At 34.0% G+C, this 24,436-nt stretch overlaps 1 protein-coding gene across 4 annotated transcripts; it reads right to left on the bottom strand.

The window, feature by feature from the left end:
• Nucleotides 1–932: 932 nt before the first annotated feature.
• On the bottom strand, nucleotides 933–17,579 carry tcaim (T cell activation inhibitor, mitochondrial). 4 transcript variants are annotated; one of them, XM_051866100.1, is made up of 11 exons: nucleotides 17,460–17,579; nucleotides 16,150–16,195; nucleotides 15,903–16,035; nucleotides 15,591–15,741; nucleotides 13,799–14,054; nucleotides 10,833–10,955; nucleotides 9,793–9,890; nucleotides 9,603–9,694; nucleotides 9,251–9,483; nucleotides 6,645–6,776; nucleotides 933–3,525 (listed from the first exon to the last, which is right to left on the bottom strand). In XM_051866100.1, exons 2-11 carry the CDS (start codon nucleotides 16,179–16,181, stop codon nucleotides 3,300–3,302), a joined length of 1,476 nt encoding a protein of 491 aa, XP_051722060.1. In that variant the 5' UTR covers nucleotides 16,182–16,195; nucleotides 17,460–17,579; the 3' UTR covers nucleotides 933–3,299. The 4 variants fall into 4 exon arrangements, with proteins under 4 accessions (XP_051722060.1, XP_051722061.1, XP_051722063.1 ...); XM_051866101.1 differs by lacking the exons at nucleotides 15,903–16,035; nucleotides 16,150–16,195; nucleotides 17,460–17,579 and having other exon boundaries at nucleotides 13,799–14,090; nucleotides 15,591–15,732; XM_051866103.1 differs by lacking the exons at nucleotides 15,591–15,741; nucleotides 15,903–16,035; nucleotides 16,150–16,195; nucleotides 17,460–17,579 and adding an exon at nucleotides 14,733–14,869.
• Nucleotides 17,580–24,436: the final 6,857 nt, after the last annotated feature.

Genomic DNA, 24,436 nt, shown 5'->3' with positions numbered 1-24,436 from the left:
AAAAGGCTGATGTGTCAAATGTGATACTCAACACACACATACACACAATACATATCTGCATTTTTTTTTTTTTTTTTAGATTAAAAAATCATCTAAAATAATATTTAGTAAATATATTCAGCAATATTATTGATGTGACTGCACCGGAACTGTCAGATGAGAACAAAACTGAACAGAATGGAGCTGAATACTAACACTAGCTGCTTTATAGCAGAATTAAACTTGTTTCATAATGAACTTTACACATTTAACTGAACCGAATCAACACTGAGCATTATTACTTGCTATAATTTGAACCAGTCTCTTATTTTATAAAATTTGCATCATAATTCTGTTACTTTCCTGTTTACAATTGGAAAGCTGCTTTAAAACAATTTCTATTGGATATTTCTGACTATTAATTCATGTATCAATATGTAATGGATGGTTTTATTAAAGTCCGAATCATCTTTGTGGTCATAAGCGAATGTTCCTTAGTGACTTTATTCACTGTATTTGATTGTGACTAGTGACATGGCCCAATTAAACTATCTGTATGTGATTGTCCATTTTTGATTGGCTTAATGTGCTTAAACCTTAACAATACAATTGATAGATTTGTTATCAGCAGGGGTTTCCTGCAGGCCTGTCTTAATCACAGGATTACATTTATATCCACTTACCTAACAAAGAGTCTTGCCCATGTCGTACCTTGTCGTATCACTTTTGTCCCGACTAATTGATAATTAGTCTCTTGTTTGGCTTGTGAAAGTCTCCCAGATAGCTTTCACTGTAATTACTATGAAATACACACTGCTAAAAATACATGGAATGTTGGTAGAAAAATATATAAGGTGCATATATTTCATTCACAAGACTTATCTGCCATATTTATGACCATTAGTGGGGAAATAGCACTGAATACAAAAACACATAAAGACCCTATAAATCAGTTAAAAGTATGAAATAATTAAGCTTTTTTAATGTTCATGATCATGTGACACTGAAGACTGGAGTAATGATGCAGAAACAAAACAAATTTCGCTTTGCCATCACAGGAATCAATAACATTTTAAAATTAAATAATTTTAAATTGTAATTCGATTTCACAATATTACAGTTTTTACTGTACTTTTCATCATACAAGCCTTTCACTCACTTACTGGTAATAAACTCGGGTATAAAGATGCAGTGAAAATGTTCTTTATTAAAAATGTTGCATGGTACATAATGAATAGTTATAGTTATATAGTTATAATAGTATATCCAAAGCTGCTAATTGTGCTAGTTATGCCTATTTATTGTTTTGAATCTTTAAAGAACATATTTGGATGCTCTCCTTCTCTTTGGACATCTTCCTGGATTCTAATGAGGGGGTTTCTTAAAGTTCACTAATGAAGGAAATGAAGAATATCCTCAGAAAAAAATGGGATGTGATTGTATATGAATATGCCAATCAATCAATCAATCAATCAATCAATCTATCTATCTATCTATCTATCTATCTATCTATCTATCTATCTATCTATCTATCTATCTATCCATCCATCCATCCATCCATCCATCCATCCATCCATCCATCCATCCATCCATCCGTGATATGTAATTGATTGTTTGTTTGCAGCCCCAAAATGGTAGATTAGTAGATATTCAAGTATTTTCAAAAAGTTTTCAATCTTAAAGATAATTAATTACAGACATCAGGCAGGGTTTTTGATGTATAATGACTAACATTAGAAGAAAGCAGAAAATCCTCCCTGCCCACAGGGAAGCAAATACTTCTGGCTGGTCTGCGATCTGCTTGCTGATAACCTGTCTCAATCCTGCAGGTGTAAATCTGTCTAAAAGCAGACAGTACAGCGACGCAGACATCGAAAAGACTCGCCAGTAACAGTTGAAAGTGATGATTCACATTCAGTCATGCAGGGCTGAGATAATTTTCAAAAACGTGCGGGTGCCTGCAAGTTCACCTTTGAGACGCATTAAATAACAGCTACACAAGTTTGGAAAGTTTGGAATAATTGAGATTTTTTAATTTTTGAAAGGTCTCTTATGCTTACCAAGGCTGCATTTATTTGATGAAAAATTGAAAAAATGTAATTTTGTGAAATATTACAATTTAAAAGAACTTTTATTTTTTTAATATAATTTATTCCTGTGATCAAAGCTGAATTTTCAGCACCATTACTCCAGTCTACAGTGTCACATGATCCTTAAGAAATCATTCTAATATGCTCATTTGGTGCTCAAGAAACATTTGTTATTATTATCAATGTTGACAACTGTTTTTGTTGCTTAATATTTTTGTGGAAACTGTGATGCACTACCACTTAAATGTTTGGGGTCAGTACAATAAAAAAAGAAAAAGAAAACAAAACAAAAGGTACAGTGGTTTCCACAAAAAACATTAAGCAGAAAGGCTGTTTTCATTACATTACATACATTAATAAGAATAACAATGTGATAAAAATCATAATAATATACACAGTCATATATGACATAACAGAATTATTACATTTCATATCTGTTAGAGTGGGAAATTCATGGACTGTCACAATGAACAAAACCTTCAAAAACATTACAACCAAATAGGTACATAATAACAATGCATACAATAGTGACCATTAATACTTAAACCATTGTTTGAACTTTGTTACACAGTTCGATATTTATCGTACATACAGATATCACATTATAAACCTTTGAAATGCAATAGCAGCAAACAGCATAGATACACTGTACACATCTCAAGACAGACAGTACAGCATTTAGGATTGATAATGTACAGAGACTACATCTGAACACTTCAAATTTTCAGAGAACACTTTTCCATTTCTGAATACTTGTATACACTAGAAAAATCATTTGTCCAAACACTTCATCTGAATTTTGACTGTGCATTTTAGATTCTAGCAATATGACAAATTAGTAAATGTGTGAATCAGGTACATTCAGGTTTGGAAATGATAAAGACTCAAGCAGTCAACTGATTGTTTCAAGGCAAAAAGAGCCTTATCGGTATTTCCAAAAGCTATTTTTATAGATTGAAACATGATGCTTAAAAAAAAGAGATTTTGATTATGTTTTTCTAAGTGTTACGCATATTAGTGATGTATATGGTTGGCAGTGCAAATAATCAACAAACTTCCTGTGCTAAGTTATAACATCACATCACTGGGGCCCACTGCTAGTATTTTAGAACCAAAGTGCATTTATAATCATGCCTACACAATAGGCTGTTTCCAAAATTTCAGAATCTTGTTGTGACTACATGAGCCTGAGAGTCATAGTAATAAAGTCCCAATAAAGTTCAGTGTGTTTCAGCCTTTCCAGTCCCAGGGAATACACAGATCCCCATCCTGCATGACTGAATAGAAGTGAGAGACGCACAGATGAAGACCCTGCATCTGAGGGGATCTCTCTTCCATCAGACGCCTGCAGCAGGGGATCATCTGACTGCTCGACACGCTGGGCTCTTTAGACAGACTGCGCAGAGACAAATCCTGCAGACAACTCGAAATGATGTCTTCTTCCTCTGCCTCCAACCTGTATTGAAGGGAATATTTTCCATTTTAATGAAAGACGGTTTTAAACAGTGGCAACATTACAAAAATAGGTAACACTTTATTTTAGTGTCCTTGTTAAATATTTTACATGTACTTATCATAGTAATAACAGTATATTATGCATAATTATAAGTAACTAACACTAACCTTATTCCTAACCCTATAGTAAGTACAAGTTGTTATTACTCAGTACGTAACTGTATAATTACAACGTAACAAGGACACCTTAAAATAAAGGGTTGCACTTTATTATATTAAGTTGCCATTGTTACAGCGTAATTTATATATATATATATATATATATATATATTTATTACACGGCTCTGTGGAATACTTGATTCTGATTGGTCAATGGCGCCATCCAGCGGTGTGTTATTCCCCGATAACAACCGCTGAAAACAGTTAACACAGGCTCATCCGGGTTACTGAAGTCTGCAGCGCTATATGCTTGTTAGAAACGGGTTTTCCTCATGAAAGTTTTGCCTTTGGTGAGCTAATAAAATATTAAAAAGCAGTCAAATTTTGTGTAGTTATTTAATTATGTCATCCGGTATCGCGGACTCGCTCTCTCGTTTCATACAAACGCAGCTGCTGCCATTTTGCGACTATTGTTTTGTTCACTGTAATGGATTAAGATAACAAACAGATACGATTTCAAATCTGTTTAATCTCAGATCAATCTCTTATCCTCAAAATTATTTATGTGGCGAAATGCCATGTAATATGCTGTATGACTGTACTGTATCTCTTAAATGTGTTTCTGTCTAGTTTAAACTTTCCACGCAAGCAACTGCTCTCTCTGCGGAAGCGGACTCAGATCGACTCGGATCAATATTTCGTGTCTAATTATTTACTTATGTGGCAAGTAGCTAATAAGCGGGATAATGTACATTCATCCGGTTGTTATCTGCTTCGCGTCAGGGTCCTGATCACCCTGTTGGGGTTTATTCTGAGATAACAACCCACTGGATGTGCATTATCTCTTACAAAGTACTGAGTAACAGTGTTGTGGGTAATGCAATTACAACAACGGAATTAACGTAGTCACATTACTTTTTTAAAGTAACTAGTAAAGTAATGCATTATTTTTTAATTTACAAAATACCTGAGTTACTTTTTCAAATAAGTAACCCAAGTTCCTTTGTTTGACTGACAGCTCTCCTTTCCCCATTTTGAGAGAAATCGTGAGTAAGTGCAGAGGAACTGTATGTAAACATGATGGTTATTGTAGTTCTAGACTAAACGTGAGCATTTAATCATCTCACTTGCACAAAAACAGATGAATGAATAAAATGAATAAAAACAGTGAAATGCAAACTCAGAATATTACGCAAACCTGCACTAATTAAATGTGAAATAACACAAACATACTTTATGTATTTAATCTCATTTTATTAACCAATATCTTTACTGCTGACCTTTGATTATCAAATTTAACCATACCAATAAGCAAAAATTACTTTAGATAATCATCACATTTGTTTAATTTTTTTTATTGCTGAAGTAAGACTGTACAGGCATGAATTTGCATTTCCTTCAGCCTGAGGCTTAGTCATTTCATTTTGGTGTGAAAGGGCCTTTATATTTGCCAAAAATATAACTTTTTTGTTGTTATTAAAAAACAAACAAGTAAGCCCAGTCCAGGTGAGAAAAAGTAACGTAACACATTACTTTCCATAAAAAGTAACTAAAGTAGCATTAGTTAGGGATTAACACAATATTGTAACGCATTACTTTTAAAAGTAACTTTGCCCAACACCGCTGAGTAATATTAATTAACAACATGTACTTACTATAGGGTTAGGATTAGGGTTTGGTTTAGGGCTAGTTACATGTAATTACTGTTATTACAACAGTAATTACATGTAACAAAGACACTAAAATAAAGTGTTACCAAATAAAGTGTAACCCAAAATAATTCTTAAGATTGTTTGTTCTTGTGGTTGTCTTTATGCTTAAAACAAGACAAAACATCATTAGTCACGAGACAAAACTTGAAGACGTTTTGGAAGTTTTGGTTATTGGATAAATTTATCTCATTTTAACGATGTTTAGATTGTTAAGAATATGATATTTAGTGTATATGATTTTCATGATAGCACTGAGATTATGGAAATTTTGACATATACCGCTAAATCATACCAGTCTTTCTAAATTAGTGCTTAATAAAGTCCAACATACTTTACCATCCAAATGTTTGGGGTCTTATTGTCTTATGCTAAGTCTCTTACACTCAACAAGGCTGCATTTATTTGATAAAAAATACAGTAATATTGTGAAATATTATAACAATTTATAATAACAGTTTTCCGTTTTAATATAAATTAAAATGTAATTGTTGGCAAAGCTGAATTTTCAGCATCATTACTCCAGTCTTCAGTGTCACATGATCCTTCAGAAATCATACTAATATGCTGATTGGTGCTCAAGCAACATTTCTTATTATTATCAATGTTGTGCGGCATAACATTTTTTGGAAACGTGATACAATTTCTTTTAGTATTCTTTGATGAATAGAAAGTTCAAAAGAACAGCAATTATTTGAAACAGAAAACGTTTATAACATTATAAATGCCTTTACTGTCACTTTTGATCAATTTAATGTGTCCTTGCTTTAAAAAGGTATCCATTTCTTTTAAACAACAACAACAACAAAATCTTACTGACCCCTAACTTTTGAGCGAAGACAATAATTCTAGTGACTAAAAACAGCAATTATGCTATCCTAAATTATCAAAGAAAATATAAAACAGCTGTATATAAAACAATTTCTGTATTGTGATGTTTTTATAAGTGTAACACATTCAGTAGAACATTCAGTAGAAAATGTAGGGTACAACTTGATTTTATCCATTGGGACTTGGGATTAGATTGTGAAACATTATGAATCAAGAACATATTAAATATAGTAATAATAGGGGTTAATATTCCCTGCCCTCACATCCCTGGTTACATCAGCAAAATAGAAACTTTACAATTTGATACAAGATAATGAAAACAAACATATTTGGTCTTTAGAATAATTTACTTATGATTCATGCACATCCAATGGTCAATTTTGATGTCATGCTAATGTGCAATGATAGGTCAAGCACTCACTTGTCCTTCCGCTGAATGCGTCTCCGGGCCTCCTGGGCCTGGCTCTGGAGGAAGTTCTGCAGCTGGAGGGTGTCACACATAGTGGGGATGATGAAGTGGCCCATCTCATGCAGGCAGGGGGTGGACCGGTCACTATGGCAACAGAACAGAATAGAAAAAGCAATGATTGACGGGACATTAAGCAGCACAAAGACTTCTCAGTGAACACTGAGGATATATCAGTCAGAAATACGACAGAAATGAATAGAACACAGGGAACAGCAGGAATTAAGACAATACCATTCATCTACAATCTGTTGTTAACAGTCCAGTATGGTCTCTCTTCTGTTTCTTTTTTATGTTTCTCTTGTCCTCTCAGTGGAATACTATTATTTACAATAAAACATTTTCAACAGCAATCCATTTAAAGCTACAATACGTAATTTCTTATAATGCTATTTGCTGCATCAAACGCAATTAAGGCAATTAATTTAATGCTATAAAGGCCGATTCACATCAAGAATTATAGGTAACTATGCAAGCCACACCAACGGACGATACGTTCTGTTTACTCTAAACATATACTGTAATTAATTTTGCAGTTATTATAAGCCAGGTGGATTCTGATTGGCTGATGGCACCAAAAGAAAACAGTTAAATAAATAAATAACCAGGCAGGCACTAATAAAACATCTACTATAATGAAATATCTGCAATTTAAGTTGATTGCAAATAATTTTATTTTGTCAGATCACACAGCTAACTTTAAAGCCTGTCAATGGAGAATTGGCTTTTTGGCCACATAATTTTATAGTTAGGGTAGTTAGATTTTGTCCATAGTGATTTCACTGCACTGTTGTCTATGGAAGCTTGTTTCCGCAATGGAACAAAACAATTTAAAAGATAAATGTGACTTTTTAATCTCACAATTCTGACTTTTTTTCCCCTCACAATTTCAAGTTTATATCTCACAATTCTGACTTTTTTTTCTCTCGCAATTGCTAGTTTACATCTCGCAATTCTGAGAAAAAGAAAGAATTGGAAGTTATAAAGTCCAATTCTGGGGGGAAAAAAGTCTGACTTTATAACTCACAATTTCAACTTTATATCTCACAATTCTTGCTTTTTTTTTTTTTTTTCAGAATTGCGCGATGTAAACTAGCAATTGCGAGATAAAAAAGTCAGAATTGTGAGATAAAACCTCACAATTACCTGTTTTATTTTTTATTCCATGGCTTCCATAGTCATCGGCTATGACATTGTTGGCTAATATTATTTTTAATTATATTATATTTATATATTTTTATTATAATATGCCACTGTTAAATTTCTTATTTATTTATTTATTTATTTTTAAGAAATTCTTTTATTCAGCAAGGATGCATTAAATTGAAGTGACAGTAAAGACATTTATAATGTTACAAAATATTTCTATTTTAACATTGATTGAAGATTTTACACTGAAGCTTTACAATCACAGGAATAAATAATTTTTTTTTTTTTTTTTTTACTTTATTTTGATCAAATAAATTCAGCCCTGCTGAGCATAAAAGACTTTTTTCAAAAATATAAAAAAATGGTAACACTTTACAGTAAGATCTCATTTGTTAACATTAGTTAATGTATTAACTAACATGAACTAAAAAATGAGCAATACATTTGTTACATTTATTAATCTTTGTTAACATTAGTTAATAAAAATCCAGCTGTTCATAGTTTGTTCATGTTAGTTCACAGTGCATTAACTAATGTTAACAAATACAACTTTTGATTTTAATAATGTATTAGTAAGTGTTGAAATTAACATTAACTAAGATTAATAAATGCGGTAGAAGTATTGTTCATTCTTAGTACATGTTAAATAAAGTAGTTAACTAATGTTAACTAATGAAACCTTATTGTAAAGCATTACAAAAAAAAAAAAAAAAAAAACGAAACTTTTGACTGGTGATATAAAAATATTGTATTCATTTTTCTCACCTTTAATTATGTTATAAGAAAATAAAAGTTGCTTCAGAGGTGGAGATAAATATTTCCTTATCCAACAATCTGATAAAAAAAATTTTGGTTATACTTTATTTTAAATATTCTGTTGACTATAAGTAACTATAAGCACCTACATGTCAACTAACTCTCATTAGAGTATTAGTAGAGAGTATTAATAGACTGGTAGGGGTTTGGGGTTGAGAATAAGTTGACATGTATTTGCAAAGTTACTTATAGTCAGTTGAATGTCTGTTGGGGAGCATCAAAAAGTGTAAGCAGATATTAAGCAGACAGTCTACTAATACTCTAATGACTGGTAGTTGATAGGTGCAAAGTTACTTATAGTCAAGAGAATGTCTAAAGGGGACCATTAAAATAAAGTGTTACTAATTTTCTTTTGAAAACCATTTATTAAAAAAGTAAAGCTACTTCAATTTCATGTTAACTTTAAGCTGGTGTTTTTCCGAAGAGATTGGCCTGCGCATAAGCACTGCTCAAGCCTGCTATCACTGAGGCTCAGTCGTGCTTTTAGTGATGGGATCTAGTGCATTTCTGAGCACCCTGCCTCACATAGTTGAAGGTTGTAAACAAAGAAAATACACACAAACAAATGGCTGGAATGAAAGTGCACAACTATTTACTTTTCCAAGGTCATCATGAGGCCTTGCAGGCTGCGGGGGTGCAGGAAGAGGCGCTGAGGCAACAATCTCTTGTGGAAGGTGTTGAGGGTACTGTAGTGTTCCTCCAGAGGAAGAGCTGGACCCATCCGCTTGATGTGAATCACCTGAATCCCTCCCAAAAGGTGACTGATGCGCTCCTTCAGCCAATCCGACTGCTGGAACAGGCTTCGGTAACTTGGTAATCTTTGAAAGAGCTGAACATACACATGGACAGACACATGCCTCATAGTCAGCATAAATGTTTGCCATGATATTTAAAGCTTTTTTCAAAGTAAAGATTACCATGACTCTGGTTTAATAAAAAAAGCTGTACCTTTGACCATTGATGGTGGACATCCATTGTTCCTAACATCACATGGCCTGAGGCATTCATCCCTGATTGGTCAGTAAAAACTATTATGTGTCCTATGTTTTGGGAAAGAGAGACAATTGAGTAAATATTTGTGCTCATTTAACATTTGGGCCATCTAATCCCATCTCATGAATCCTATTTCCATGGTTACCTTTCAGGTTGTGCAGAGCCTCAGGGCTTTGTGTGTAAAGACGACTCAGACTCTGCAGCTGACAGCATTTGTGTGAAACTCCCCATTTGCGCTGCCACCTACAGGACAGAGAGCCACATGATCAAAGGTGAACATACTGACAACAGGAAGAACAAGATAATGTGTCCAACAGGCCCAACAGGTCAACAACTTTTAGTTTTACACATGCCAGCATACGCAGACATATACTACAGTTTAAAGGTATGTGGTTGGTAATTGGTTTTTGAGCTGCATTTGATCCAAAAAAAAAAAAAAAAAAAAAAAGTAAAGCACTATGAAAATATTGTGAAATTTACAGTTTTAATATATTTTAAAATGTAATTTCTTCCTGTGATGGATTTTCTGCAGCCATTACTCCAGTCTTCAGTGTCACATGATCCTTCAGAAATCCTTGCTAGAATGATTTTAAAGAAAACAAAATCAAGATAGCTTTAATTGTGTGTGTGTGTGTGTGTAAATGATCTAGCAATTGCGAGAGAAAAAAAGTCAGAATTTTGAGATAAAAACTTGCAATTACCTTTTTTATTTTTTATTCCATGGCAGAAACATAGCTTCCATAGTTGTCGGCTATGGTATTATTGGCTAATATTATTTTTAATTATATTATATTTATATTTTTATTATATAATGTCACCAATTTTTTTTACTTTTTAGATTTTACTACTACATTTAATCTTATAATTTCAAGTCAATTGACTACTTGCTAACCAACTCAAAATAAATAAATAAATAAAACATAAGCAAGCCACACCATCAGACATTATAACCAAAATGTCACTTGGGGCTGATTAATGATTTGACTGTACTCTTTCCAAGACATGCAATAAATGTTTTTTAACATTGATTAAACAGTTTTAAGGATTAAGACTTTAAGTTCACCATTAACTGAAAAATTACCCATTATAGGGATGCTAGTCTGGAGCATTAACCACAGCATTAAAAAAAATCACCAAGCACACTTAACAGTCTATAAGAGCACTTTAGTCTGTGTTAGAGCTGACCTGATATCCAACAAACCAAGTTTCTGAATCAGCACTCTTTTCAATCTTTTCAGCTCCTCACGGTGTGGAAGACTGGCATTCTGTTTCTTTGTGGCCTCCGGCTCATTGTTTCTCAGCCATAAACTGAAGATAAACACAAAGAAAGAAAGAGAAACGTTTCAGATTTGCCAAAGAGTTAAATCAAGCATTATATATCCCAGATTCATTCAAGAATATTGCCAATGAACTTTGTCTGACATAATATATCTTTGTTAATATATTACATATAGTATTTGTCAATACTATTCAGGTATCCAAAAGTGTCCCAAACCCTTTCATAAAGTTGTCGCAAAGCTCAAAGTTTCTCCTCTCAAATGGGTCAGGGAGTACACAGTATTCGGGTTAAGATTTAGCCAATTCCATTTTCATTGCGCCATGCAAAACTAGAGCAAACAATATTAAAGTTCGGGTTTAACCCTGTAAAGCCTGACATATAAAATAATAATCAGATTTTGAACAGTTGAAATCAGAAAATAATCAGAAAATTGAACAGTTTATTGAACCTAATCTTAAATCTTCAAAATATGATACTTTTGTTGAGTATCATATTTGATACATCAGGCTTTTATGGTTATATAGTATAGTATAGTGAAAATATGGAGCTCATACTTGAGGAGGAAAAAAAAAAACACCTCAGTTTTACTCACAGGCCCAAACTGAGCAAAAATATGGTGCAGTTACTGATATTTATATGGCCACAAATTGAGATGAAATTCTGATAGCTTGTTATGTAAATCGATGAGACCTTGATAACAGTACTTGCACAAAATGCAAGTAAATATCAGTTGTCTCTCTATATCTTTCAAAAATATGTCTTAGCATGATGGTATTTAAATGCTTAAGTTTTATGATCAAAGCTCTGTAGTTTTTACTGTGGGGGCAAAACATATAATGCAATGCAATACAATGATGACTGAGGGATATACAAATAAATGTTAATCAGTCACCTGATGGATCATATTTAATGCTCACATTTTAACATGATTGTTATTTTTTTTTTTTTTAAATTGATGTAGAGATAAGTAAACCTGTTACTTCAGTCCAGTAAGTGTTCACCTTGAAATATTAGTAAAAATAAAAAAAGTTATTCTTGCTTTTACTTTATAAAAATCATTAAAGATTTCACAGCAGAAAGAGGCCTTTAAATTGCAAAAAAATATGAACTATCAATTAGAAGACAGAAGGCATGTTGTAGATTGAGTACAACAGTTTTTTCAGCAAAGTTTTGATCATCTTGATAATTAAGAGGTCTGTGGAACTTGCGGACCAAATAAGCTTTGTACAGTTAAAAGCGTGTGCCAAGGTTTTCATTGAATTTCCACAGCCTCAGTGTTTCCAAAGCTTAAATCTCAGGCTGTAGGGTTTCTATTGAGTCTAGGCACATCTGTGGTTCAATGTACAAATTACTCATTGTACTAAATGGCACAAAAACCATTAATGGTAGTAATGTAGAAAGAATGGCTTGGGAAGATTGTGTTCTGAGGAGAAGGACAAGGCTAAATGTAGGTTTCTGGTGAGACACTAAAGTTGCCAGCTGGGCTCTTTCTGGCAGTTGCGATATAACCCACTGGTGTCTCAACAGTTCGATTAGAAATTTTGTAGAACATTAACCAAAGCTGCTGGAGCACTCGTCTAGCAGTTAGGTGGTCTGACACATTAAAGGAATAGTATGCCCAAAAATGAACATGTCTTGATTATTCTAAAAGACATATACATCTTGGATGGCCTGAGGGTGAGTAAATAATAAGGACATTTTCATTTTTGGGTGAACTATACCTTTAAGCTACAGTACTCTGTAAGATATGGAATACATGCAGTCAAATCTGGCCTGCAACATTTCCAGTTTCCATTCCCCTTCCTTTTGGATTCTATACACTGTCCTCTCAATTAAAGTGCAAAAGGGATGTAAATGAGATATGTGGTAGTGCTAAGAGTGTAGGGTGATATGGCCAAAAATATCATCATATTTTTTTATAATTTAGGGCCCCATTAAATCCATTTTAATCCATAAATTCTGTTTTCCATTTTATTTTGGGGGGATTCTGTATTTTATGACTTTAACAATTTAACCAAGCTTTTATAATGCAATTGAATGAAAATATAACAATTAATTTACAACAAAATTGCATTTTTATTTTTTTTGTCAAATAAGATACTGCACAACAGAACTGTATAAATTTAAAACATGAATGAAAAAAATATCTTGGTTGTATGATATTCCTTAGAAATATTATTATTATTATTATTATTACTTTAAGAAGTACATTTTAGTATACAGTAGTCATATATTTCTGTCATAATTTCTTAAACCGAACTTTATTTTGACAGTTTGTCATGAAGATCTTTTAGTTTTAGTTTCAGTTTCAGTGCGTACTTGACGATCTATTTTTTTCTCAAATGAAATGGTGAAAAGCTTGTGAAGTGACTCTCAAAGTAGCTCTGGAGATGAAGTTAATGTGTTCATGCTAATCATGTTAGCATTATGCTAATTGTGTTAACATCTTGCTAAAAATGTGCTAGCAGTGTAGGGGGCAGTAGTTGCACATGGCAAGCATCACTTGCATTTTCTTCAGGCAAACGCTGAAATCACCATGAGCGTCACTTCTGTGAGTTTGTGTATCAGACAAAACCGCGTCATTCATTCACACAGAGACATGCAGAAATCACATATTAGAGACATGCACTGACTGGCTGTTGTCATTTATTTCTGCGGTGTGATAGGCTGTTTTTAATGAATTATATTAGATTAATTATATTGAGTAAAAATGTCCAGGGTTTATCATTGTTATCGACGTAAGTTTTATTGCGATCTTGTTATGATATCATTTATCGCCCAGCCCTATAAGAGTGTATAGGTAACCTAAACTGACTTAAAAAAAGAAAGATTAATGTGAAATGGCATCCAGGAATGGTCTCTCTCTCAATACCTGAGTGTGGGCTCCACTCTCTTGGCTTGCTCTAACTCCTGCTCTGGGTCCCTGAAGCCAGTGAAAGTGTAATAAGTCTTGTCCCATTTGATGGGCCGATAGAAAGCTGTTTCAGGCTGTTGTGTTGAGCTCTTCTTGGTCTCAGCCTTAAGCACATCCTGCATATGTTCAACCGAGAGGCTACAGGACCTCAGAACATCCAGCACTGTGCTCAGAACATCCTTTGACTGCAGGGTGAAACTCACAGACCGGAATCCTGGGAAATGTAGGGTTCTTCAATTAAAATCATGCACTGGAAACAGAACATAGATTTCCATTCAAACATTTGGAGTCTGTAAGTTTTTTTTAAATGTTTTTGAAAGAATTATATTGAAAGAGTTATATTGTGATATACTGCTACAATTTCAATATATTTTAAAATGTAATTTATTCCTGTGATGGCAAAGCTGAATTGTCAGCAGCCATTAGTCCGTGAGTCCACCAAATTTGCGACTTTTTTTCTTGCAATTGCAAGTTTACATCTAGCAATTCTGACTTTTCTGAGAAATAAAGTCTAATTTGAGAGATAATATCCCAGTGCTGACTTTTTTCCACGCAGTTCTAAGTTTGTATCATGACAATTTTTCTCAGAATTGGACTTTATAACTTGCAATTGCAAGTTTATATCTCACAATTCGAAAAAAAAAAAGCCTGAATTGCAAAATATAAACTTGCAATTGTGAGAAAAAAAAGTCATAATTTCAAGATATAAAATAGCATCAATCAATAGACTTTTTTCTCGCATTTGCGAGTTTATATTTTACAATTCTGACTTTATAATTCGCGATTGCGAGTTTATCTCTCACAATTCTGAGAAAAAAGCCAGAACTGTGAGATGTAAACTCGCAATTGCGAGAAAAATAGTCAGAATTGTGAGATAAAAAGTCGCAATTACCTTCTGTAGTTTTTTTATTCCGTGGCAGAGACAAGCTTCCATACTAAACTTCTATTTCACGCTGAGCGCTTGGCATTTTTTTCGAGATGCCGAGAGTTGATAAATATTTTACCCAGCCATCCAATCCCAGTAAAGGAGAGGCGGGACAAATACCACACCGACCAACCGCCACATCCTGCTTTTACAACGGCAACAGAAAACAACAACAAGCAGAACAACAGAACAAAATCAGTACTTCAAGTACTTCACGTTGTGTTAACATTTTTATATTCAGAAATTAGATACTAGTAACACTTCCACAGATATTCCGTATAACAGCAACCAAAGCATCTTAACTGGAAAAACAGAAAACGCTGCTAGGTGTTTTCAGAAGAGCGCCTGACCTTTTCATCTGGTTAAAAACGCTTTGGTGGACACACTGCCTTACGCCAGTCTTTAGTGCCATTATAATATGCAGATTTAGTGTTTAAGAAACCTCTTATTATTATCAACAACTAAATGTTTTTTTTTTTTTTGTGGAAACGTGATACATTTTTTTCTTGAATTAATAATTTATTTGAAATAGAAATCTTTTGTAACATTTTGTCACTTTTTTATTAATTCAATACATCCTTGCTGAACAAAAGCATTAACATCTTTAAAAAAAAAAAAAAGATTTTTGACCCCAAACTTTTGAATGACACCTTTGCTTAATACTGTCAAAACTGTTAAAATAAGCAATTAAATATTTTTGTAAGGAAAACAAACAATTGCATTCTGTACAACGTTATCACATGGCTTCAGGAGACTACTTTTATTTTATTTTTTTTAGCTTGGTAGTAAAAATCACAGTGTGAATCAGAGGTGAACTGGTGTTACCTGAGGCTAGGAGACTACCACTGGAGTCTGCTCTTTCTTTTGTGTCCCTGACATAAAAAGTGAGTTTTGTAGGTTTGGGGGATCTCGCCCCAGGCTTTTGAAGATTTTCCAGATAACCATTTAGCCTTTGGAGGGAGTTTTCATTCACTTCCTATAACACAGAAAAAACAAAACAATATAAAACCCTCACAACTGCTCTGCAGAGAAATTTGGAAAAGGGGGGAAAAAATCATGCATTCTCATTAAATTGTTTATGTATATAATAATATATTTATATATTATATAACATAATAATTATTGAATTATTATTACTCTCTCTCTCGGATGCTGGCCAAAGAAATCAGGGTGTACTGCAAAGTAAAAGGGCCGCAGGGCATTAATGGCATCCGCTCCTGAGAGATTCCTCCGCTGAATGATATGAGCAGAGAAGCATCTACCACCAAGCCTGTAAGAATGAGAATGATATTGGTTGGATGCATGAGGACAGCAATAATAAAACACTGTACATTTTTTTTTTGTTTGTTTGTTTTGTTTTTTGTTTAATTTGGATAAAACATACCTAATATAACGCAGGAAGGTGGTCACATACATCACGTTAGTTACTTCTGGCAAGAGAAATCAAGTCACATGAGAAAGGAAAAGCATGACAGACTTTAGCCTCTTTAACAGGTCAAAATCAGAGGACAAACATTATACATTATACTGCATGTCTGCAGGATCAATTAATCATTCCCCCATGCTGTGTATATATATATATATATATATATATATATATATATATATATATATATATATATATATATATATATATACACACACACATTTAAATGATCAAAAATACAATAAAAACAGTAATACTGTGAATTATTACAATTTAAAATAAATGTTTTCTATTTGATTGTTTTCTAAATGTAATATTTTAATGTAATATTTTAAAATGCAATTTATTTATTTGGGGGGGATTATTATCAACAATGAAACCAGTTGAGCTGTTTAATATTTTTGTGGAAACTGTGATACTTTTTTTTTTTTCTTTTTCTGAATATATAAATATATATTACCTCAAATAAATATATAATGGATTTATGGTATTTACTCAATGAAAAATAATTTAAACAAAATCAAAACTACCTTATATTTTAAAATTCTTAAAGCTAACCAGCTTGCCATTGGCAAGAGATGATTGCTTTGCTTTAAGGTGAATGACATGTTCACAAACAAGAGTTTTGAAGGATATATGGAATGTCATAAACATTAATGATTTTATTCATAAATAGCTATCCAAAAATCCATACGCTATGGGGCCAATTAGACACATTGGATGTATGCATGGATTAACTTTTATTTTATTTTTATTCCTTATTCTCAAAGACCAGGTACACACCCCCCATATAATCATATACACAAAGACAGTGCTGTCTACCTGCAACTACATAATTTCATGCATTATATATTAGGATATACGGTTGAACAAGAATAAAAGCTTGACTGGACTTGAGCAGAGACTGTCAACTCTGGTCAGGTGCAGACATGTAGGCCTATCGTGTGTTCTTGACCTACATAACGTTAACTGTGGATAGTGTAATCACAGTCCTCTTATTTTTGACACATATCAAGCAAGAAAAACAAACACGACGAGAAATGGTTCCACCCTAAAACAGCATTCTATTGATTACACTTTAAAGCCATTAGATTTAATCAGCATTCAATACACTTAATTCAACACATAAACACTGATCAACACTGTAAACAAGGACAAACACAAACTCTGTGCGCTCTTAAAATACACATAAAAGTCCCAAACTTAATCAGTCGCACACACACGTTAGCATGAAATAAAAATGTCAAAAACACCATAAAATTATTTACCTGTGATTATGCAATTTTACATGTTCTCTGTGGTCAAAACACAGCTTGAACTCATATACACCATTCAGGCCTAATCATCGAGACAGGAGTAATCAATTGACTATCTTTGGAGCTAATCGGAACTGCTCCCATCATGAGCCAGGCAGAACTAATCGTCAGTCCATCTTTGCCTGTCAATTCAACGAGCGATCAGTCAGTCCTGGCGCCATCTATAGGTTATTTTTCTTTCTTTCTTTCTTTCATGTGTAATGTAAGTTAAGGTCAATCAGACAAAATGCATAATAATGACATTATGACATGACAATGACAATTTGTGTTATTTTTATTGAAAGATGGTGTTTGGATATCAACGTTTTCATGTAGGCCTACTCACTCATGGGATTAATATAATTTGTTTTTCTTTTGTTGTATTATTTGATTTGTACAGCCTACCACCTTCTGATCATTTGTAATATATTGCCAATATACTGCAATATTGCCACAATCTATCTATATATAATCTATATCTATATATCTATCTATCTAAATCTATATGTCTATCTAGCTATATATATATATATATATATATATATATATTCTTTTTTCTCAGATGGCAAAGCTGAATTCTCTTCAGCATCACATGATATATATATATATATATATATATATATATATATATATATATATATATATATATATATATATATACACTGCATATACATACATATCATTCAAGCATAACATTATGAGCACCTTCCTAATATTGTGTGCAAAATATTGCTGCCAAAACAGCTCTGACCCGTCGAGGCATGGACTCCACTAGACCCCTGAAGGTGTGCTGTGATATCTGGCACCAAGATGTTAGCAGCAGATCCTTTAAGTCCTGTAAGTTACGAGGTGGGGCCTCCATGGATTGGACTTGTTTGTTCAGCACATCCCACAGATGCTCGATTGGATGGAGATCTGGGGAATTTAGAGGTCAAGTCAACACCTCAAACTCGTTGTTGTGCTCCTCAAACCATTCCTGAACCATTTTTGCTTTGTGGCAGGGTGCATTATCCTGCTAAAAGAGGCCACAGCCACCAGGGAATACTGTCTCCATGAAAGGGTGTACATGGTCTGCAACACTGCTTGGGTAAGTGGTACGTGTCAAAGTAACATCCACATGGATGGCAGGACCCAAGGTTTCCCAGCAGAACTTTGTCCAAAGGATCACACTGCCTCTGCCGGCTTGCCTTCTTCCCATAGTGCATCCTGGTGCCATGTGTTCCCCAGGTAAGCGATGCACACGCACCCGGCCATCCACATGATATAAAAGAAAAAGTGATTCATCAGACCAGGCCACCTTCTTCCATTGCTCCGTGGTCCAGTTCTGATGCTCACGTGCCCACTGTTGGCGCTTTCGGCGGTGGACAGGGGTCAGCATTGGCACCCTGACTGGTCTACGGCTATGCAGCCCCATATGCAACAAACTGTGATGCACTGTGTATTCTGACACCTTTCTATCAGAACCAGCATTAACTTCTTGAGCAATTTGAGCTACAGTAGCTCGTCTGTTGGATTGGACCACACGTGCCAGCCTTCGCTCCCCATGTGCATCAGTGAGCCTTGGCCACCCATGACCCTGTCACCGGTTCACCACTGTTCCTTCCTTGGACCACTTTTGATAGATACTGACCATTGCAGACCGGGAACACCCCACAAGAGCTGCAGTTTTGGAAATGCTCTGACCCAGTCATCTAGCCATCACAATTTGGCCCTTGTCAAACTCGCTCAAATCCTTACGCTTGCCCATTTTTCCTGCTTTTCATATATATAAATCGTCTAATATGCAGATTTGGTGCTCAAGAAACGTTTGTTATTATTATGACACTTGAAAATGGTTGTGCTGCTTAATGTAGCGTGATTAAGTGTTTTTTTCAGGAGTTTGTGATGAACAGAATGTTTGAAGAACAGCATTTATTTGAGATAGAAATCTTTTGTGACATTATAAATGTATTTATCATCAGTTTCTTTGAAAAAAAAAAAAAAAGAGAGAAGAAAAAAAAGCGATCCCAGCATTTTGAATGTTAGTGTATTGGTTCTTATTGCTGCTTTAAATTTTAGATTTATATTTAAAATATACTGTTGAACTTTTAATGTCATATCAATATCATATAGGGCTATGAAAATAAATCTTCTTTCTTGTACTTTTCACCCTTTATTTTGTGCTTATCACCTCTTTACCTCCCTCACATGAGCCCTAGTATGTTTCAAGTCCTCTTGAATGCATTTTCTGGCAGAAACTTTCTGTTGTAACACACTGCAATGTGCCAATAACAGGAATACTTGTTAGGAACACTGTAAACCTGCGAGATGAAGGTGGAAAAATGCTGATCGGTTCACTGTAAGAATGAAGTAACGCTTAGTTAGATTTCTGTACCGTCAGCAGGAGTAGTTAAAGAGCATATAGCCATTGGGGTGCTGCAGGCAGACATGTCATGCTCCCGGGTGCCAGACATCTTGACTGCATATCTCAGTAGGGTCAGAACAGATCTGGTCACCCTCCAATGACCAGAGCAGGATTCACAAATCAGATGTAGAATTCATTTTTGATATGGCACCTGTACTGCTGCCCGCATCAGTGACTGGACAATGAGAGACAGCATCCTGCTGTCCTTCCAGCAAGACCTTTTGCTCACACTTCCTAGGGTCCCCGCACTTGACTGACTTGAACCAGACAGACACTGTAATGGTGCTGTCAGCAGTGGCATCAGCGCCTCTTCATAGGAGAAAAGAGGAGAGAGGTGTGTTGATATCTGTGTGCGTGTCTAGTGAACCCTCAGGGAAACCCTAGTGACGTGATGCTATTCAGACTAGATCAAGGAGGTAGACTGGACATTTCATTATGTAGCCCCTTTTTCAGCACTCCGCTCGTTGTCTTTTGACTTCCGGTTTGTATTTCCACCGCGATCTTATGTATTCAGTGTTAATGGCTTCAAACAGTTCATGAGTAGTTGAAAAATGTCTCCCAGTTCGTTTGAGTTTAAAACGTGAGAGCAACCACTAGGGTTCAAATCTGGACTCTGTCCAGGCCAAAACATGAGCCTGATGGACTTGTTTTCAAGCCACTTCCTGGTTGTCTTTGCAATTTGGGCAGGAGCATTGTCTTGTTGACAAATAACATCTGATCTTTCTTCTATAGATAACAACTTTTCAATTGTGGGAAGCAAGGCATTCTGCAATATTCCTCTGTATTTCAAAGCATTAAGTGACTTTTCACAGTGAAATAGTTCATCGATATCAGCAGCTAAAAAGGCTCCCCACACAATGACACCTCTTCCTCCGTGCTTCATTATGCTAGAGATTCATTTATTATTATATTTCTCACCAGATTTTAGAAGACACCACTGCATTACCATGCAACTTGTGTTTCATTGTGATTCATCACTCCACACAAAACTTCCCATAATCTGCCAAAAACTTAATTCTGTCTTGTTTTTCTGAGACAGCAATGGCTTTTTAAGTAGTGGATTCGCTTAATTTTTGCTAATTTTCTGACCAATAATTTGTGGTTAAAAGCTTAGTTTTTAGCCATTTTGGTTATATATAGTTTTGTATTTGTATTAGTTTGAATAAGTTTTATATTAGTCATATTAGTTTATAGTAGTATATATTTTAGCAATATTAGTTTTCCTCATTTTTAAAAAAAATTTAAACTGGAAAAGCGAAACATTTCCTTTTGAATGGTAGAGGTTAAGATTGCATGTATCCACTAGAGGGAGCAAGTACTAAACTTTCACTGAATTTTCCAAAATGTATCTATTGAATAATGCCAGGTCAGGTCTACTTATAATTTGGTGAATATAATATAATAAATATAATATAATATAATATAATATAATATAATATAATATAATATAATATAATATAATATAAAAAAATAAAATGTTGATAGAAAATCAAAATGCGTACAAGAAAAACACAATTGAGAAGGTAATTGGACTTTATTATTACACAAACGCATCGATTCACTTCAGAAGGCCTTTAATAACCCCCTGGAGTCGTATGGATTCATTTTTTTATGGATGGGTGCATTTTTTTGTCTTCAAAATTTGACCAGCCATTCACAATAAACCTTGGAGGACTTTTTGAATATATCTCCGATTGTATTCGTCTGAAAGAAGATAGTCATATACACACAGGATAGCTTGAGGGTGAGTAAACCATGGAATAATTTTCATTTTTGGGTGAACTATCTCTTAAATATAATTATTAACAAAATAAATAAATCTGATCTTTTATCTCATTTTAAATGAAGAAAAAAAATCCACACAGTTATTTGGTTTTATTTTTATTATTGTACATATTAATTTTCAATCCACTTCTGCTCCATAAAAACATTTCAAACGTCATTTTAATGGCAAGAGAGTTTACCTTCTTACTGAAATATATGCAGTTCCAGTCTCACAGTGATATTAAATTTATATCATTAAAATCAACAATGTCGTTGTAATTAAATCCACTGTACTTACCTGTCCAATATGAGAATTCAGTCTGCTGATATGATCTGCTATGAAACACACAGCCACATAATACACCAAAATCTCTGAAAGTTCAGATCAGAGAATATACAGCAACTCTCTTCATCTGCCATCTGCACAGGTTTATTTTTCAGACATATATTTGTGATTGGTGCTAGGAAAGCTGTATCCTCTCACTCGGTCAGTTGACAGGTGTGTGTGCGAGTGTGTGAATGGTGTCGTTGTGTGTGATGAGGTGAGACCCTGGTGTTGTGAAGAAGCCGTACCCTTTCACCACGGCGGCCTGATTCACAACACCAGCTGCCCTGCCTCATCATAGAGGTCTAAACACATCATTCATCGCCATTCTCCTCCGTGCGGATCCACCTGTCAATCAAAAAAACAAACAAACAAAAAAAAAAAAACATCACATATACACCCTTGACTAATTGTACTACATCAAATTTAGATAAAACTACAATTTAAAGACAACTGACGCAGTCACCTCTGCCTTCTTGATTGTAATATTTGAAACATTTTCTGTAAAGCTGCTATGAAAATATTTGTATTGTCAAAATTACCTAATTACCTTAGTTAATAATACTGAATAAAAATGGTCATGTTCATGTTAGTTCACAGTCAATTAACAAATGTTAATGAGCTTAAAAATGTATTAGTAAATGTTGAGATTAACATTAACTAAGATTAATAAATGCTGTAGAAGTATTGTTCATTGTTAGTTCATGTTAACTAATGTGAACAAATGAAACCTTATTGTATAGTGTTACCAAATTAATAATATTATACAGTAAATATTACTAAAATGAACAGAAGTTAAAGGTCTGTATGATTTTAAATATTATTTTTTTTTAGGTATTATGTACCTTTTCCTACTGGAATAGTGCTGATTGATTGATTGGTTGGTGGACTGATTGATTGATTGATTGATTGATTGTCAATTCTCGTATAATATTTAGTAAGAATAATTTTTTTTCGATACAACAAATGAATAGACACATAATAAAATGCATAACAGTTTTCCATAAGTTGAAGAAGCTGTTAATATACCACCACACACGACGTTAACAAAAATGACCTCACATTACAAAGCACTCTGCGCGACCCGTAGAACAAAAGGCGCAATTACGGTGTTCACCACACTGGGGAATGTTGACTTCCTTTTAATTCCAGTCCGGTTACAGGAGAACCTCCAGGGTAGAGGTCTTATGAGTGTGCCGCTTATGTTTCTGATTTCAGCTCAAAGACTTAAGTGAGTTGAACTAATTCAGTGGAGTTTTTTCTTCACAGAAAAACGGCTATTTCCTGTGACTGTATTATTTGGCTGTTCTACTATCCCATCTCTATCCACCGCAGGTTAATCCATGTTAATTCCTGCACAGATGAACATGTCACAGCACATATAATATCCAGGCGATACGTTCCCCTTCTAATCCTGTTTCATCAGCTCGCATGCCCTTTATGGTCAATCTAATTGCGACAAAGCCCACATAAGGGCTTTTGAGCCAAGAACTTCTTTAAGGTTTCAATTAAAGGCCTTGAGAGGCAAGAGATTTTTGGATGTCTGCCAGTGTCCTTCAAACAGAGACTGTCACAGCGCAGAGTCAAAGCCATAAAAAGAATAAAACAAGCCATGTGTGTAAGGAAAATACATGCAGGCACGCTTTAAAACTTTGAGCAGGGAACTGTGTGTGTGTGTTAAAAAGTGACATGTGACCCGTCTTTAAGACAAGCAGGAATAATGCGCTCTCTCCACTCACTGCCTGCAGTCTTTGAGCATTTTAATACCCTTATTGAAGTTAAATTTTCAAATTGACCTCAACGATTTGTGCGCATTTAATATTAAGTCCTCTGATATCTTCAACCGTGCAGCTCTCACCTCAACATGTCACTGTGCTATAGTGACTAATTTTAGTCTTTTGATTTTAAATTAAGGGAATGAGATGGGACAACTCCAAACTATTTAATACATCAAATACAATGTGGGGCTTTTGATACTTGATATGTTTTAAAACAGCTATATAACAGTATAATATGTAATAATGATATAATAATGTTGGTAACAATTTACAATATGGTTCAATTAGTTAACATGAATTATTATTACATAAAAGTAGGCAATACATTTGTTACAGTATTTATAAAGCTTTGTTAACGTTAGTTAACAAGTAATAAAATAGTAATAAAGTAGTAATAAAGAAGTAATAAAAATTCAATTGTTCGTTAACTCAAGTCCATTAAATAATAATAACAGATACAATGTTTGATTTTAATAAAGTATTAGTAAATGTTGAAATTAAAATATGATTAATAAATGCTTTAGAATAATTTTTCATTGTTAGTTGACTTTTACCAAAGAGTTAACTAAATTGTACAAATAGAACCTGTTTTTAATTTTCAAATTTTTAATTAAGAAGTGTTTTTACATTTTAAATTATTTTATGTATTGATTTTTAATATGATTTACAAATATTTATG

This window comes from Ctenopharyngodon idella, chromosome 16 (genome assembly GCF_019924925.1).
Source record: "Ctenopharyngodon idella isolate HZGC_01 chromosome 16, HZGC01, whole genome shotgun sequence".
Classification (NCBI taxonomy): Eukaryota; Metazoa; Chordata; class Actinopteri; order Cypriniformes; family Xenocyprididae; genus Ctenopharyngodon; species Ctenopharyngodon idella.
The sequence above is the reverse complement of the archived record's forward strand: the minus strand, read 5'-3'. Positions and strand labels throughout refer to the sequence as shown.